This window comes from Podarcis cretensis, assembly GCF_951804945.1.
Source record: "Podarcis cretensis genome assembly, chromosome: 8".
In the NCBI taxonomy this organism is placed as follows: Eukaryota; Metazoa; Chordata; class Lepidosauria; order Squamata; family Lacertidae; genus Podarcis; species Podarcis cretensis.
In genome coordinates this window covers 61,032,343-61,051,523 of record NC_137177.1, presented here as the reverse complement: position 1 = coordinate 61,051,523, position 19,181 = coordinate 61,032,343, and the positions used below count along the sequence as shown (strand labels likewise).

Genomic DNA, 19,181 nt, shown 5'->3' with positions numbered 1-19,181 from the left:
TGTGCCCCCACTTCTGAATGAATCATAAATTTATTTCCCCTTGCCACAACTCCTCACAGAAGTTGGATTTGGAGATGTTCACAACAAGAGAAACAATGCTTTGCTTTCAACCTAAGGACTTTGTGAGGGTAATGTAGACAGAAAAGCCGACCTTACGTTTTAAGGGGACGTCCATGGTGCCTCTGCAAATAATGCCACCAGCAATGGGGCCCATCTAGCAGGGACTTTCCTTTTAAAAAAAGAATACTCTTGACGAATATTCCACATTAAAGGAGTCTCTTCTTATAAAGATGGAACTATGCACGTTAAGTAGCCCCACTGACCTCAGTGCATCCTAACTGCTCCATCTGGGCTCTGTGTGTTCTCTTGAGTGCTTTGCAGCTGGTAGCGGGAAATGCACACACAGTAACAGACCATGCTACTAAGGGGCAGAGTAGATGGACTGGCATCAGATCTGTGAGTTTCTATGTGATTTTGTTGCAACTGCTGGAAAAGAATGGGTTGGAGGTCTGGTATTTAAAAAGCAAAGGGAACGCACAGGGAAGGAACGAAAAAGATCTCCCTTGCTTGAAGTTTATCCTCCTCCCCATACACAGTATGCTCCCTCTTCACCACACAATGCTTTTCTCCACAGCTGAGCTCAGATATAGAAAGGACTGGTGATTTCTGCAATCACTGTCTTTGTGCCTCTTTTGCTGCCAAAAAGCAGCCCCCTCCATCCACTTTTAATAATAATAATAATAATAATAATAATAATAATAATAATAATAATTTTTTATTTATACCCCGCCCTTCCCAGCCAAGGCCGGGCTCAGAGCGGCTTACAAGCAATAATAAAAACAAGATGAATGATTGCAACTTAAAAACAAAAATAAAATACAACACTAAATAATGGAACATTAAAATATTAAAATGTAGCCTCATCGCAGGAGGAGAAGGAAAAGAAAAAAGAAAGAGAGCGAGGGAGGGAATCAAATTGGCTCCAAGCCAAAGGCCAGGTGGAACAACTCTGTCTTACAGGCCCTGCGGAAAGATATCAGATCCTGCAGGGCCCTGGTCTCATGAGGCAGCGCGTTCCACCAGGCCGGAGCCAGAGTTGAAAAGGCCCTGGCTCTGGTTGAAGCCAATCTAACTTCCTTAGGGCCCGGGACCACTAGGGTGTTGTTATTTATGGACCTTGAGGCTCTCCGTGGGGCATACCAGGAGAGGCGGTCCCGTAGATACGAGGGTCCTAGGCCGTGAAGGGCTTTAAAGGTCAAAAGCAGCACCTTAAATCTGACCCTGTACTCCACCGGGAGCCAGTGCAGCTTGAAAAGCACTGGGTGAATATGCTCCCATGGCAGAGACCCTGTGAGGAGCCTCGCTGCAGTATTCTGCACCCACTGGAGTTTCTGGGACAGCTTCAAGGGCAGCCCCGCGTAGAGCGAATCACAGTAGTCAAGCCTGGAGATGACCGTCGCATGGATCACTGTGGCCAGGTCGGGGCAGGAAAGGTAAGGAACCAACTGCTTGATGCGGCGAAGGTAGAATAATGTCGCCTTGGCTGTTGCTGTAACTTGCGCCTCCATGGAAAGAGAGGCATCAAGGATTACACCCAAACTCTTAACAGAAGGCAGTGGCACTAATTGGGCCCCCGCAAGAGAAGGGAGTTGGTCCCTCATCCCCATGCCATCCTGACCTAGCCATAGGACCTCTGCCTTTGAAGGATTTAGTTTCAATCGGCTCCCACAAAACCATCCAGCCACAGCTTCCAAGCATCTGGTCAGTGTGTTCGGGGCCGAGTCGGTGTGGCCATCCATCAGCAGATAGAGCTGAGTGTCATCAGCATATTGGTGACAGCCCAGCCCAAAGCTCCGGATAATCTGGGCAAGGGGGCGCATAAAGATGTTAAAAAGCACTGGGGAGAGAATTGCGCCCTGCGGTGCTCCACACACCAAGGAGTGGCGTGATGACATTTCCCTCCCTAGTGCCACCCTCTGTTCCCGACCAGAGATAAAAGAGCACAACCAGTTACGGGCTATGCCCTGTATCCCCACGTCTGCGAGGCGGTGGTCCAGAAGATCATGATCGACCATGTCAAAGGCTGCTGACAAATCTAAAAGGATCAGCAGTCCTGACCCGCCTCGATCCAGTTGTCTACGGAGATCATCTGTTAGGGCAACCGGAGCCGTCTCCGTCCCAAAACCAGGACGGAAACCGGACTGAAATGGATCTAATGCCGATGTTTCCTCCAGAAACCTACCAAGCTGTTCAGCAACCGCTCTCTCAATTACCTTACCCAAGTATGGAAGATTTGAAACTGGGCAGTAATTGGATAGGTCTAAGGGATCTAATGAAGTTTTCTTTAAGAGTGGGCACACCACTGCTTCCTTCAGTTCCCCTGGGAATGTCCCCGTGTCAAGGGACAAATTGATAATTTCACCCAGGGGGGTCCGCGCAACATCTGGACACTCCCTAATCAGCCAAGACGGGCACGGATCAAGGAGGCAGGTGGTGGGCCTACCAACTTGGAGGAATCTATCCACATCAGTAGGGAGTATCCGATCGAAATGGTCCAACACTGGACCTGAAGTCAGTCGAGGGGCCTCCAGTTCAGTCACTGTATCTAAATTGGCAGGGAGGTCACGGCGGAGCAACAGGACTTTCTCTGCAAAAAAGCTCGCGAATGCCTCACAGCTGTGGGTCTAATTTGTGCTTAAATTTGGTTGTCCTCCTAAGGACGTTATTGACCTAAATATTCTAAAAGGTTGTGCCGTGCGAGAGCTAGCAGATGCAATGGAAGCTGCAAAGTAAGATTTCTTAGCAGCTTTAATAGCCATCTCATAGGCTTTCATAAGCGTCCTATAAGATGTTCTTGAGGCTCCGTCACGAGTCCGTCACCATACTCGCTCTAGCCGTCTGAGATCCCGCTTCATTTTCCAGAGCTCCTCAGTAAACCAAGGGGCCCGGTTTTGACGGGGTCGCAGAGGGTGCTTAGGCTCATCAATGGCTGCCAAGAGCCGGTTATTCCAGTCCTCAACAAGGTCATCTAATGAGTTGCCAGGAGGAGCAGGGTTCTGCAAGGCTTGTCGGAATCTATCAGGATCCATCAATTTTCGCGGACGAGCCCAAATAGGTTCGCCACCCGAGGGGGGAGGAGCGGGAAGTCAATCTTGGCTTTCAGAGTGTAGTGATCAGACCATGGCACTTCCACAGTGGGGAGCACGATCACATCTATGCCAGCCCCAAAGATCAGATCCAGCGTGTGGGCTGCTTGATGAGTGGGGCCCAAAACAAACTTGGAGAGCCCTAGTGTTGCCATGGAAGTCACTAGGTCCAGAGCCTGTGAGGAGGGAGCGGCATCGGCATGGATGTTGAAGTCTCCCAAAACCAGTAGGTTTGGGAACTCCAAGGCCCAGCCCGCCACCACCTCCAGCAGGTCTGACAGGGTGGCTGCAGGTGTGCTGGGTGGTCGGTACACCAGCCAGATAGCCAAGCTCTCCTTGGTGCCCCACACGAGACCAACACATTCAATGCCGGAGATCGCCCGTGATGGCAGAGCTCTGAAAGAGCAACCCTCCCGGAATAACGCCGCTACTCCTCCCCCCCCCCCGACCCACAGTCCGCGATTGATGGAGGACAGAGAAACCTGGGGGTGTTATCTCATGAAGGGAGACTACTTCACCTACCCATACCCAGGTCTCTGTCATGCAAGCCAGGTCAATCCCCTGCGAGACAAAAAAGTCACGCATGGTGGCGGTTTTGTTGCCTATGGACCTGGCATTGCACAGCACCAATGATGGAGGTGTGTAATCCTTGCTCTCCCTACCCTCATCCCTTGGGATGGGGCGTAGATTGGAAGGGGTTCGAGGATCACTGCATCTCGAAACCCTTCGCCGATAGAGATATCTAGCCCCACCGCCATTCCTCCCTAGTCCTTCAATTGTGGAAATCCCAGATCCCATACTAGCTTCCCCAATAGATGGGTAACATCCCCTCAATAACAAGTCATCCTTGGGCCAGGACTCCTGGGTCAAAATGGTATGGGAAAGAGGTGGAGGTCTGATAGGGTAAGTATCCCTAGAAGATAAAACCCAACCAACCGCACCCCAAGCAGGGGGGGGACAGTCCCATGGTGTTTCATTAACTGTCAATCCCCCTCTCCCTCCTGGGTTAATTGGAGGATTGTTGGTTCTATCTGTGGCTGTGGAAATATTAATAAGGTATGTGTTATAAAATGTGGATCACTGGCCAACAAAGAGCCAGATTCGAATTCGGAAGATCTGTCCATCCTGTCTCGCCAGGAGCACAGTAGAGAAGGCTGATCATTCTGATAAGTTTTTGGAACATTAGGCAAAGGTCCAGATGTAGATTTGGTGCTGGTTATCTCCAGATTATCAGCAACATAGAGTTCTGTAGGTGTTGTTGCCATATAAATGTTGGAGGCGCCAAATTCCTCATCTAATTTGGTGTTGTTTGAAAAGGGATTTCTGGTGATTGTGGCAGATCCACGTGACAAACAAAAAACCGCCACTGCCGCTGCTTCCCGTTTAGCCCTAAGAGCAGCCCTCACTCCTTAGGGAAAACGCATCTTGGCAAAATTATATCCTATTATGGAGGTGCAGCGCTGTCAGGTGAATGGTAATTGTGGGACTGTGACTATCCAGTTTTATCTGTGGCAACTGAGGACTTTTTTTCTGCAGCAAGCTGATTAATTTTTCCCTTCAAAGCTGACACAAATATAAGATATCAGATGCTGAAATATATCAATACATGTTTTGCATCCACCTCTAACATGTTATAAATGCTTTTATGATGTATGCAAGGAAGCCTAAGAGTTATTTATTTAGAACATCTCTTCCCCTGCTTCTACAGCACTCGAGGCAGCTTTGTTAAGGCATCACCAACACAAACCTGTACATATTTACTCTGAAAAGTCCCACTGAGCAAAATGGTGCTCACTCCTAGGGAAGTGGGTATGGGATAAAAGCCTCAGCAACTATATTTGAACGACATTTGCATATTTGTCATCAGTTGAGATACCAGAATATTTTACTGCTACTATGCCTTTAGGGACGCGGGTGGCGCTGTGGTCTAAACCACAGATCCTAGGGCTTGCCGATCAGAAGGTCGGCGGTTCGAATCCCCGTGACGGGGTGAACTCCTGTTGCTCAGTCCCTGCTCCTGCCAACCTAGCAGTTCAAACGCATGTCAGAGTGCAAGTAGATAAATAGGTACTGCTTCGGCGGGAAGGTAAACGGCATTTCCATGCACTGCTCTGCTTTGCCAGAAGCGGCTTAGTCATGCTGGCTACATGACCCGAAAGCTGTACGCCGGCTCCCTCGGCCAATAAAGCGAGATGAATGCTGCAAACCGAGAGTCGGTCATGACTGGACCTAACGGTCAGGGGTCCCTTTACCTTTTACTATGCCTTTGGCAGGATAAAGCTAAACTAAATTGAAGGACCATACCTGGATATAACCTTGTGGTGCTTTCTGCCCCCTATGCTACAGACTTGATTTACCTCATAAGAGAATTCCTTCTACCCATCAACACTACACAGATTCCTGTTAGAACTTCACGGGGATAAGTTAAATTGACTTGCTGCATGAATAATATGCCTGTGATCCAAAGGACCACCCACATATTGGGGATTTGCAGGGCTTCCAGTCATAGCTATGTGCTGCCTAACAAGTCACCCGTGAAGGTCAGGGGACTGTCTGGTGGGACACTCAATGTGGTGAAGGGACTGCAGCCAGAAGGGGAAATTGCCAGAGCCTCAGATGCAGAGCTTTAGAAACAGTCAGGCTTATATGGAGAAATATATTCCCATCGTCAACCTGGTCCCAAGTTGTCAAAGTCGTGATGGGAGGCAGGGTCAAGACCGGCACTCAGCTATAGCATTACACCAGCTCCCGTGCCATTTGCCCAATCCAGACCCATGCAGACTGACTCCCACATGATTCCAGGCTTTTCAATTTCATGGTTACGGAGGACTCATGTGTTGGACAAAAAACCAGATCGAGACTGGGTGAGGCTTCACATGCATCCTGCACAGCTCTCTATTATCTATTAATGAAGCTTTCTTAGCTTTCCTTTCATGAAACTTGTGTGTTAGTTCCATTCTCTCTAAATGCATTTGTCTCACCTTTTGTCCTAACCAGTCCTTTGAATGCACAAATGCAGTACTGCCACCAGGACTATGCAAACCAAGCAAGCTAAACTGAAGGCTTCAATCTGGCAGAGAGAAAAACTGGTTTTCCTGGGTACAGAGCAATCAGCTTTGATAAGGGTGTATTTCAAAGGCCATAAATGTATGCTCTTTGAAAGCACCTTTGACCACTCAAATGTCTTACATGCTGGCTTCAGTACCAAAGAAGCTTTTCAGGTTGTAGCTCAAGCAAAAATGGCTATGGGCCAGCTTTTGTGAATGTGCTTGACATCCAGAATGAATATGAATATGACTCTACTGCTGCATAGAGAAACTCTATGCAGATGGTGAACATGGGTGGGAAAAGGGACCCAAGCTTAGGTGGTGTCTGGTTCAACTACCCTCAACTACCCACTCAACAGCTGCGAAAAACAGTTCAGTATCTGCCCATGCTACACCATTTATGGATCCTGGCATGCAAATATATCCTATATTTTATTCAAAATCAAAATCAAGCATGAAACAAAATCAACACAGAAAACAGGCAGGGAATATCGAAGCAAAGATGCTGCCTGAATTATCAGTCTAAATATTTTGCATCGAATTTACTTTATTTTTAACTGCATGTAATTTAGTTCAGTCAAGGGAAAAACATTGTTTCATGGTAGTAGAAAAACTGTTGCTTTAAAATGGCATTAATGTACATTTACTCAATTGGCTACGAGATGTAAGCTGCAAATGTGTATGTCTCTCTCTTCAAAATACAATTACAAATTTTATATTGAATTCATTTTCAAGAAGACAGTAGAAAAATGTATGTTCTGTTGCTTCTAAAGAATTTATTAAAAACGTTTTCTATTCCATTCTCCATTTCATTACATTCCACAGAATAAAATAAAAGAAGAGCAGGATGATTTATTGCTCCATAAATATTATTTGGACATACACTGAAGAAAAGATTTTTATCTTCCATTTGTAAAGTTAAGAATGTTTGTAAATTCTCCTTGTCTCCCTGCTAGATTATAGTATAGCATCCAAACAAACAAACCAAGTACCAAAACTTCTTTTTATAATAATTCCCTCCATCTGAGCCAAAGTGTCTTAGTTGCTATATCTTGTTAGAGTCATTCAGATACAACTGAACATATGGAGGTAACTCATCAGGATTCCACTCCCACATTTTCCAAAGGTGATATTTGCAAGGCGCCTAGGCAGGCGTATCTGAATGCATGTAGACTTATGTACATGTGATCTAGCATCTTGGAAAACAGTCTGGGATAGCGAGTACAGAGGCCTACATGCAGTTGGGTGTGCATGCACAAAATCATTGCAGACGGCATCTTAAAGCATGTGGGGGCTGAGGGCAGGGCCACCAAGGTACAAATACAATGTTGGTTTGAATATAAGCTGCACCCGGATATAAGCCGCACCTTTAAAATTGGAGGGGTGAAAAGAAAACAAAGAAAATATATCCGAATATATGCCGCTCCCTTTCTCGCTGCTCCTGGCAGCATACTGGAGGCAGGGAGCCACGGTGCGTTGTCGACGGCCTTCCGCCTTCCTTGCTCTCTCCCTTCCTGGTTCCTGGCCTTGGGGGAGAGTGCGGGGAAGTATGTGCTGTGCTATGCTCCTGGCACTGTTTGCCCCACGTTCCTGGCTGCATACGGTAAGGTCGCAAATATAAGCCACACTTTAACTTTTCACGGTCTGAATTTTGGGGGGAAAGTGAGGCTTATATTCAGACCAATACGGTGAATGTATGAACAGGGTTTGAGTGAGGACCGGATACATCCTTTCATCAGTTAGAAAGTTAGCAAGGCTGGGGTATGCGAGTCTAACAGAGAAAAGGAAAAGCAGAAAGGCACTGAAAGAATAGGAGACCTCTGCTTTATTAAACCCAACCTGTTTTGAACTCAATTCGTATCCACAGGCACACTTAGGCATAAGAAATTTTCTGTCTTTAGTCTCCAGACTCTCTTGCCCCTGGCAATCTCTACACATCTTTCAATGCATTCCAAGTAACAAAACTCTTCAAAGCTATAAGTGCTTTCAGGAGAAGGAAGTTTTGCACTTCTTTTTCAGTATTTTATTTATTCGCAACACTGAAACTGTTAAATTTTTGTTAGGATTCTTACTTTAAAATGATAACAAGAAGTAGAACTCCAAATGGCACATTGTATATAGAAAGTATATGTTGCAAAAGGTTTGTTTCTACACTTCCTGAAATCCAAGTTAATTCATACTTCCTTGAAATATGGCAGATTTCTAAAATTACAGTGCAGCCTTTGGTGATATTATCCACTGCTGCTAGCTTTAACACTTGGAGAGATGAAATTTGATTCCAGATTACTTCTCTTTCTTACATCTTTCAAAATAAATGTATCTGACATATACTTTATGCTTATTAGTATTCATGGCATTTTTAGCACCATCTGCTTTTGGGGGAATCATTAACAGCTTTCTGTACCAGGACAATGTAAAACTGAAGCAGCATGGACAAAAGAGAGTTTAGATCTTCCCCCCCTTCCCCCCAAATCAAATCTCACGGGTATTCTTTCTTTCAAAGTAAAAGACAAGGGGGGAGGAATTGCATGCAGATACTTATTTGAGTTTTAATGAGCATTCTAAGTTAACACTATGGCAGAAAAGGGGGGGGGGGGGAACACAAATTGGATCCTATGGCCCTGTGCTTTGTCTGTTGTAGTTAACACAGTTACCGTAAATGTCTTCAGCAACCCCACCAGAGGCAAACCACAGTTATATGAGTGAAAGGTATTTGCTTGGTTCCTCATTCTAGTCAATGAAGGAAACCTTGGATGTTCTGAAGCAAGAGTTTTTGACTTGGACCTGAGTTGAGGTGGGATTCCTCCAAAACGATCTTGAGCTGAAGCAGCCTTCCACCCACAAATAGGATCTGAACCTAATCCTGACTTTGGCGCACACCCTTAGTGATCATAAATTTAACTGAAACAAACAACATGCCAACCCCAACCCCCCAAAAAAACCACCCCTAAGTTATGCATAGAAAGAGCAAAATTTTGTGAAGCTTTTTGTGGCCAACTGGAGGTTCTAACTTGCCACAAGAGACTATACGAATGGCCACTGACAATTTGCTAACTATTATAAAAGTTAACTCTCAGAGGGTGTAAAAGCTCTACCCAAGAAGCCCCTACTTAAAAAGAAATATAGATTATTTATATTAACCTATGTGTTTAAATTAGGAATGATGGAATAAAAAAATAACATTATCTGTCATCAATAAAATTAGAGTTAAAGAAAAAGACCTTTTGGATTAACGAATTAGTAACAACTATATTTTAGGCTTTTAAAATATACACAATGATTCCCAAAAGCTAAGCTACTGCTTAAAAAGTACATTTTGCTGGTCAAAGACTGTTCTAAACTAGATTTACATATAAATTACGTATTCCCTTTGTTCTAAAGCTTAGTGAAACAACTGGCAATTATAACTATTAAGAATGTTAACACATTTCATCAATCTTTTTATAAGCTACTTTAATTAATTTAAATGTTTCTCATGCATGACAGAGTTTTATAGGCAGTTTATCTGTTAAAGTCTTGTAAATGAATGCCTTAGGTTTGTAGAAAAGGTGTTTTTTAAAAAATAATAATAATAGCAGCACTATAAATCCATTTGTTAAGTCAACAAAAGAGTTTATTGTGTATGTGCTTTGTCGTGCCACCCCTCTGCACTGGCAAATGTCAAGTATTTTGGAAAAGGAGAAAAGAACCTCACCAAAATCAGCGAACACTGATTGCCCAACAATTTTTACATCTTTGGGTTTCCTCTTCATATGTGTAGCTTTGGAAAAATTCCCATCCTGTCAAGAGATAAATAAAAAAGTCCAAATATTACCCAAAGTAATCTATAAACAAGGGACGTGGGTGGCGCTGTGGGTTAAACCACAGAGCCTAGGACTTGCCGATCAGAAGGTTGGCGGTTTGAATCCCCGTGACGGGGTGAGCTCCCGTTGCTCCGTCCCTGTTCCTGCCAACCTAGCAGTTCGAAAGCACCTCAAGTGCAAGTAGATAAATAGGTATCGCTCCGGCAGGAAGGTAAAGGCCGTTTCCGTGCGCTGCTCTGGTTCGCCAGAAGTGGCTTAGTCATGCTGGCCACATGACCAGCTGTCTGCAAACAAACGCCGGCTCCCTCGTTCAATAAAGCGCCGCAACCCCAGAGTCGGCCACGACTGGACCTAATGGTCAGGGGTCCCTTTACCTTTACCTTAATCTATAAACAACTCTGTGAGTGTAGGGAATACCCCGGCATAAACACATGGGGAAAAGTAGAACTTGATACTTTCTGGAACCAACATAATTCTGTCTTACTTTGGTTTTTTTAATGGATCTTTATGCCACCCTTCAGCACAATGGCCATGCAAGCATTTACTTGGATTTTCACACCTGATGGTTTGCAAATCATTTTTAATGACTTTGATTTGGGGAAAACCTGTCTAAAAAAATGGCTCCAGTGCTAATTAACAATGCACTTTCCCAACTTTTTTGTAGTGGATGCAATCAGTGGAGAAGGATTACGTTACCTATATCCATTTTCTCAACTACTAGAACAATTTGGTCACCAACCAAAAGGGTAGTGGCAGGAGAACACCACATACACTATACCAGAACAGCCACCTCCTGAATACTCATTCACATCTCCTTCCAAATAATCACTGCAATAAGATCTGTAGTGATCAGAGGAGGAAACCCTGAGTAGATGGCTTCTGAAAAAAACATCACTAGTAGTGTGGGATGCTCAGATGAGCTACCTGAGACTATATAACAGGCATCTCCAAACTTGGTCCTCCAACTGTTTTGGGACTACAACTCCCATCATCCCTAGCTAACAGGACCAGTGGTCAGGGATGATGGGAATTGTAGTCCCAAAAATAGCTGGAGGGCCGAGTTTGGGGATGCCTGCTATATAACATACCCTACCTGCACCCCTGGGAATGGGACGGGACACAATGCAGTGTTCTTAGATGCAAAAAGGGACGTTCTTTCTGGGTCAGAGGTGGTTCCTTAAAGCACAACATGAAAGTTAAGAGTTATGCTACTTGCCTCTGGACCAAAATTTTGACCCCTGGTTATGGCAAATAGAAGTTTATTGCTGAATAGGAAATCAGCACATGACAATTAGCAAGTAAAACTTTTGACTGTATTGTCACTGGAACATGTCCTGCACAAGTCACATTTTAGGGAGCCTTGCACAATTCCTATTCATTGCAGCAGGGTCTTCCAAGCAGATGAGGTTTCTGGTAAGCTGTAATCATTGACGAGGCGTTGATGATCCTGTTTCTCTTGTACATATAGCCACTTCACAATGAGCTGTGATAAAACTAGGAAGACTCCAATTACGTAGTTTTTCATTTCGTCTGAACCAAGGAAACTAAGGATTTGTCTTGATCCATCTTGGCTTGATCCAAAGTTCCTAATCATAGTTTTCAAGTTCAGACAAAATGGCTAATGAGACACTTCCTGGTTTAATTGTGGTCCCCAGGAAAGAAGAAGCAAAGAGGCTCTGTGCACTGGCAAGAGGCTAGCACATATTCATGGCATAATAAACCAAGATAATCTGAACTGGGTCATTGTGCATCAAAGCTGGTTCCAATTTTGAACAACTTTATTTCAACACACCTGAATCATTAATGTGAATAATCCATTATAATAATGTTTGAGTGGCTTTGAAAACAATTTGGATTTTAAACTGCAATCTCCCATTAACTCAGAGTGTGTTTTCATGTACTTTAGTCATGTGGAAATTATTAGAACTGAAAAATTGAATTGTCTTCTAAACACTGTTGAACTCCTAGAACACTTCAAGTTCACTGAGGACACATTTATGTTAGCTCTTCAAAAAACTGAAAAACAATATGCCAATGTTTGCAGAGAACTAGGAAATGTGAAGCAGATTATTCTGCAGAATAACCACAAAGTCAGTATAATTCTTACAATTCCTTCTGATCATGAAACAAAAATCTCTCTGAAACAAAAAGGTGTGGGGGGTGTCAGGTGACCCCCCCTCCACCCTTTCTAAATGGCAAACTCAGAAATAACCTGAAGTGCCACTCCTTAAAAATGATGTTCAAGTATCTGGGCATTTTTTTAAAAAGAGATTGTCATCAGAATTGACTTTCTTCCTCTTGATATTTAATTTCTTTCATGATCAGCAGGAATTGTAAGAATTATACTGACTTTGTGGTTAGCCACTTGTCCTAAGATGGGTGATTCCTATTTTGCAACACACCAAATTGCACTGGGATGTCTTCCTTGGGAATTAAACAGGTGGGAAGAAGCCTGGATAAATAACCAAACTATCTTTTGCCATTTCTCCAAGGAAGAAATTTCAGCCATGTTTAAACCTACAGGCAACAAAGAATGAGCACTGTGTTGAAATCTTTTTCTTTTTCTTTGTAAGCCATCATGCTGACAAATTAAATGACAGTAATCTCATACAACAGATGACATCACTACAGGAGCCCTGTTAACGCACACATTGGGGCAGACTGATTGGTTTAATTGGCAGTCATGCTAAAATCCTGCAGAGGCAGGGATGCTGAGTAAAACATTGCCTCCAAGCAATCTTTGAAGTTTGAATGCGCTGAAGTTATATTTACTATAATGACAACTATTTATCCTTGAAATCAGTATGATCAGACAACCTCTTCATTTAACAGGCCCTAAGCATGCTTTTATTTTTATCTATTTCTTCTGAGCATGCTTTTATACATTTTTTAAAAAATTATATCTATCCTAAAACATTTACATATAAACTTCTTTACCTGATTAACCCAGATTTCAAACTGGATTTCATCGGACGGTGCTAATGTAGTAAGAAACAAATCTGTAAAGATAAAATAAAGGACAAGGTCAACAGGAGACCGAGAAATGTATCATTTACATTTTGCTTGAGTATTTAATTCAGCCTAGGTACAATTAATCCTAAATATAAAATAATACATGTATGTATATCTGGCAGAAAGGTTCCCAGAATATACACATTCTCCAGATTGGGGCAGGGAATGTGTGGCCCTTCAGATATTGCTGGGCTGAAACTCTCATCATCCCTGACCATTGGCTATGATGGCTGGGGCTGACAGGTAGCAGAAACCAACATTGGTAGGGCCACAGGTTTGTCATCCCTGCTGTATAACATTTTCGATTAGCTTCACTCATTCCTGTTAGGAGTACTATGGCTCCCAGCTTTCAATGAAACAAATGAACACACTTCAAGTCAGTTCACATGCAACTCCAGATCACCCTTGAGCTTGTGCTCTGCAACTTCCTCCCCACTTATGGTTTCAAGAAAACAGTGGTCTGCCACGACATCCAAAATAGGAAATGATGGCTTTCTCCTGCCCTCGCCCCACCAGGATTTGCATCAGCATCAAATTCTGATCTGAAAGCTGAAGACCGTCCATAGTTTGCCAATTCAGATAGAACAGCAAACTATAGTTGGTTCAAAATCAGAAGTCAGGGAACAAATTATAGTACCCAGAAAAAGGAGAGGGAAGGGAAAAGGGAGCATGCAAGCTAAAGGCTTAGAGTTGATGGCCAGACAACAGTTTTGCTATTACATCCAAATCATCCATTGACTAGTTACAAAAATAAAACCTTGCTAGAGGTTCATCTAGCTCTGGGAAGGTTATAAGCAGGGATAAATGGGATAGACCCCCCCCTTTTTTTTCTTCCCAGCATCTGGCATCCAGAGCTGTATTGGTTCTGAACAGGGCACTTCCTAGCTATCTTGGCTAATAGCTGTAGGTAGCTCTATCCTCCATTAATTCATCTAATTCTTTTCTCAAAGCCACCTAAGCTATCCAGACCCATACGCGGAATCAAACCTGCAACCTTGGCATTATCAGCACCACAGTCTAACCAATTGAGCTAATGGCCATCACACTACTCTTGGTAGTACATTTTATTCAGTATGCATTTTGTGGTTGTGCAACTAAGTGGCTGGAAATACAACTGAGCAAAAAATCCTGCTTATTTCAAGGTGTCCGGCGCTGAAGCATTCAGAAGAGGAATTTAAAAGCCAGCCACATTTTATTTAACAGGCTGTAGTTTGTGAGCTAAATTGAATTCTGAGATTTCTTTCTGTCTGAACAGTAACAAAAACACACTCAAGAACTAAAACAGCTTTTTGCAAGAATTGCGTATTTACAATTAAAAACTTCTACCAACTCTGTACCAGGTGACTAATGCTTACAAATTTCATGGCTGATTCAGATTCTAAAACTAAAGAGAGAGAACACAACTTTAGAACAACAACAAATGTTGACAAGATGATCTACAAATTAAATGAAATTAAGATTAAAATAAGGTGTTGTTTGGCCAGAACACTGTTCCAGGGCCTGGGACAGGGGGACCTTGACTGACTCCAGTTACAAAAGCTGAGGCTGCCGAACAGATTCTTGGGTTGGGGACTTGTTGGAGGAAGTTGTTGCTGTTATTATTATTATCTTAGATCTTATTGTGATTTATGTGGAAATTGCTTCAGCTTGTTGGTTTACTTTTCGATGTCTCATTTATTGTTTATCACAACTTTTGTTATGCTCGTAATTATGTAATATTTTTCACGTTGGAAGCTGCCATGAGCATGGTTTTGACTATGGAAAGGAGGCATACAAATAAAAAGATGTATGATGCAAAGAACCACTTAGAGATTTCAAAATATTAAATGAATTATAAATAAACTTTTATATAAATAAATACAAACACACGGAGGGAAGGGGAAGTTGAAAACACACGCACCGCTTACACCTAGAGCAGCTCTCTGATTCTTTGCAAGCAAGTCCAGAATTTATTTTTATTTATTACATTTATATCCTGCCTATTGCCCCAAGAACTCGAGGCAGCATACATCCCCTCTCCTATTTCATGCTCACAACAACCCTGTGAGGTAGGCTAAGCTGAGAGACAAAGTAACTGTCATGGCTGAGGGGTAATCTGAAGGTGTGTCTCCCCAGGGACTGAGGTTGAAACCTTTGCCCATTCTTTGCAAACATGATGCTTTCCATGTGTTGTTGTACCTATCAGCCGCAACCAGCACAACGTGGCATACTGCTTAGGGACAACTGTAGTCAAGCGGTATATAAATTGTTTGAATAAAATAAATTATTTAGAAATCTTTTATTTCAACTTTCTAAAGAGAAATTCCCAAAGCAGCTTACCATATTTTGAATAAAAAAATATACACATTAACAAAACCATACAAGTTGGTATCTGTATTGGATCTGAACTCATTAAAACTGTGTTTAAAATTATTTTTATACAGTGGTACCTTGGGTTACATACGCTTCAGGTTACAGACTCCGCTAACCCAGAAATAGTGCTTCAGGTTAAGAACTTTGCTTCAGGATAAGAACAGAAATTGTGCTCTGGCGACATGGTGGTAGCAGGAGGCCCCATTAGCTAAAGTGGTGCTTCAGGTTAAGAACAGTTTCAGGTTAAGAACTGACCTCTGGAACGAATTAAGTACTTAACCCAAGGTACCACTGTATAAGCAATTGTTTTCAGTGTTTTTATACAGGTAACCATTTTATTTGCTACAACACTAAACAGCTGGATTCAAACACCTACTGTAGCAACAAGCCCTAAACTAGGATAAGCTGCATGTACAAATGTGCACAAAGATCAGTGAACATCTATTTTAAAACTGCTCAGTGGAGCTGCACAGATGCCTGCCTGGGCCAAAGCAAACAAGTCAATACTATTATTCTAAAGGTGGGATTCACAGATTGAGAGGTAAGCGATTAGCACAAGGCCAGAAATGAGAAAGATTCTGCCATTGCTACTAAGGAACTAGACGTGTTTGCTGATCAACTGCAAATAATCCAGAGATGTTGGATCCTGATCTACCTTTTGCCTGCTGCTGCATTAGGTGCAAAGAGCTATAAGGTTCAATTGCGCGTGGAAGGACCCAGCATGATACTGATATTGAGGAAATGTATTCCATACAGCTGGTCGCTACCAATACACTAGCTGCCTTATTTTGTGCCGAAGAGGTTTTAGAGTTAGTCTTGGAAAGGTTCAGACACATTTTCCCTTATTTCTATTTCTATGTGTGGTATAGAGACACTTACAAATCATTTTTCTGCACCATGTCAGAGGTGAGGTTCTCTACTCCCTAGTACTTTAAAAAAACACGGATGTCAGGAAGCAGCACAATAGTAGAAACCAACAGAAGCTCAACCATGTATGAACAGAAAGTAGGTGGCTTTGCTGTACACGGTTGAATCCAAAGAAGCCATCCAATTAGGACATTTGCTTATGCATCTCCAGCCTCTCCTCCTCCTGTGCCCTCCTCTAATCCAATATTAGGGTTTCTCTAACCCTCTGGAGCAGATTTGAGGTGGGAGGAATAGGAAGAGGAGAAGGAGAAGGAGAAGGAGAAGGAGAAGGGGAAGCTATGCCGGGCAAGAAGAGGTCCTTGTACAAATATATTGGTCTTCAACTGGTGGGTCACCTGTGGGGGTCTGCATCCTGATTCAAGGTGGGTCGTAACAAGAGCACCATCACCATGCAAATATTTAGTAAAATATTAATAAATGGGTCCTCAAATGCACGTTTGGGTTAAAAGTGGGTTCAAAAAAGTTGAAGTTACCTGCACTAATATAATAAATAAAGTCCTTTCTTTAATAAAGATTTTTTTGAGTAACAAAAGTACATACATACAGAAGTACAACTGTTTTCGGTTCATAGAGTCCTTTCTAAAGATCAGTTACATCTGATGGAGACACTAATGTTATAGACAGTATGATGTTGGGGGAAAAGAGCGGTGGGAAGAGAATGCGGAGGAGAAAGTTCATTGTTTTTGAAGCTTGCTAAAAGCTTTTATGATTAGGCAAGCAGGCCCTGACATGTAATTTTACTATGAATAATTGTTCTTACAAACTATAGATTGCAAATTCTGTTGATTTTACTAAGATTTTCTTGTGAATATTTTAAATGATTTTAAGGAAATTGCTTAGAGAGTTTACCTTGATTAAGCAATATACCATCAACCTTCTATGTTAAAATAAATTTGTTTTAAGGAAAGTGTACACACACAAAAAGCCACAAAGCAATAGGACTGGAATAATAACCATCTCCAAAACAAAATGGAGATTGGGTTTGTTTTTCTTAAAACCAGCCAACAACACAATGGCTCTGATGTTGGGCAGCTTAGCAATAAAACAAAACATGTGTTTAGCTATTTGCTGTGTGGGAGGAATAAATGTGAGGATTTGTTAAAAAATACAACACAATAGCACAAGTCAAGCTACAAAGAGCTAACACAAAGATGATAATTTAAATGTCTAAAAGGTTTGGTGAGGTTTTTTTTTAAAAGGTGTTTATACAGAGAGAAGCATGCTCTGTCTATTGTAATGCATGTTGCCTTTTCCTCACTTTTAGGATGAGATTGGTTTGTTCTGTTTGTTTTCTGAAAAAAGGGGAGATGAGAAAGAAGAAAGAATATTGCCCCCCCCCCCCAGTAAGTGGCTGCCTAAAACATCTAGCACAAATCACACAACTGGTACCAGCTTTGGGAAAAACTATGACAGCAACCCAGAAATGTACTTGTATTGCACAGCAGCCTTGAAGTAGGTGGTATCCATCTTGGATTTCAGCTCCACCTTGGGTCACAAGGAGAGAGATACAAAAAGACTATAGTAACACACTACTGGTGTTTCTGCAATTAAACTAAGAGCCGCCAACTGCAATGCTTCTTTGTTGATGGAGAAATCGGTGTTGCACTCTTTCTCTCTCTCTTTCCCCACCCATCTCTACTGTGGGAGCCCAGTCTGTCTTGCAGAATGGCAATCAGGTCAGTTTAGGAATACAGGAAGCTCCCTTACACTGAGTAAGACCCATCTAGCTCTGTACTGTCTACTTTGACTGGCAGTGACTCTCGAGTATGACAAACCAGGTTTGCTCCCATCCTTATACAGTGGTACCTCGGGTTAAGTACTTAATTCGTTCTGGAGGTCTGTTCTTAACCTGAAACTGTTCTTAACCTGAAGCACCACTTTAGCTAATGGGGGCTCCTGCTGCTGCCGCACCGCCGGAGCACGATTTCTGTTCTCATCCTGAAGCAAAGTTCTTAACCTGAGGTACTATTTCTGGGTTAGTGGAGTATGTAACCTGAAGTCTATGTAACCCGAGGTATCACTGTACTGGTGGTGATGCTGGGGACTGAACCTGGGACCTTCCACATGCAAAGGAGATAGTCTACCACTCGGTTTCTTCAAACTGAATTCCAGGTTAATGCATTACTCCCTCGGGGTTCCTTCCAACTTTACAATTCTATGATTCCCTTGGCCAATCCCAGCTCCATGCTGGTGCTTAAATTGGATATGGTTACGTCTTTGGGGTTTTTTGTCAACTTAGTTTTGTACTGTTTTTATTTTAACTTTGTTAGGAACCCCGAGGGTCTCTATGGATTGAAACAGTAAGGTATGAGTGCTGAACAGACCCACAACAAATAAGATCTGGAGCCTTGTTAGCCCATGGTTCAATGTGAAGGGCTGCTTTTAATCTAGTTCCAATCTGGAATTATGATGTCAGGGAATCTGGATGGCTTGTACCCCATCCTCAAATGTATGGCCATCAAATAGTGCTTGTGAGAGGTGCAGCTGTGCTGGAGTTGGTAGTGCAGCCTTTTGATCTGGCCAGGATGCAGAGTGTAATGACTTTGACCTGTATTTCTCCAATAGCAATGCTACCTGGAAGACCAGGCATTTGGTGGGTTCTAAAATACAACTGAATAATGTTATCACCTGCTGTTTTGTTTTTTAAGCTGATGCTGTTTTGCGATTGTAAAACATTTACTTTGTGATTTTATAGCATTATTTTATTCTATGAAGGCTCTAAATTATTTGTTTGATAGCTGTTGTGAGAGCTTTACTGGCAAAGGGCAGGATATTAATTTATTTCTAGGATTTATAAGTACATAAATGGCTTTGGGGGAGTTTTCAAAAAACCTGCCATGCGACACAGGGGTCACCTATTCAAAAGCTTTTTTTAAAAAAAATCATACACCCTC

General features: G+C 42.6%; 1 protein-coding gene across 1 annotated transcript in view; it reads right to left on the bottom strand.

The window, feature by feature from the left end:
• ITFG1 (integrin alpha FG-GAP repeat containing 1) overlaps nt 1–19,181 on the bottom strand; it is a 116,176-nt gene that overhangs the window by 74,784 nt on the left and 22,211 nt on the right. Inside the window, exons 7-8 of the mRNA XM_079988808.1 lie at nt 12,934–12,995; nt 9,888–9,972 (exon numbers count right to left, since the gene is read on the bottom strand). Coding sequence (XP_079844934.1) covers nt 9,888–9,972; nt 12,934–12,995 — 147 coding nt within the window. The remainder of the gene's footprint in view (nt 1–9,887; nt 9,973–12,933; nt 12,996–19,181) is intronic.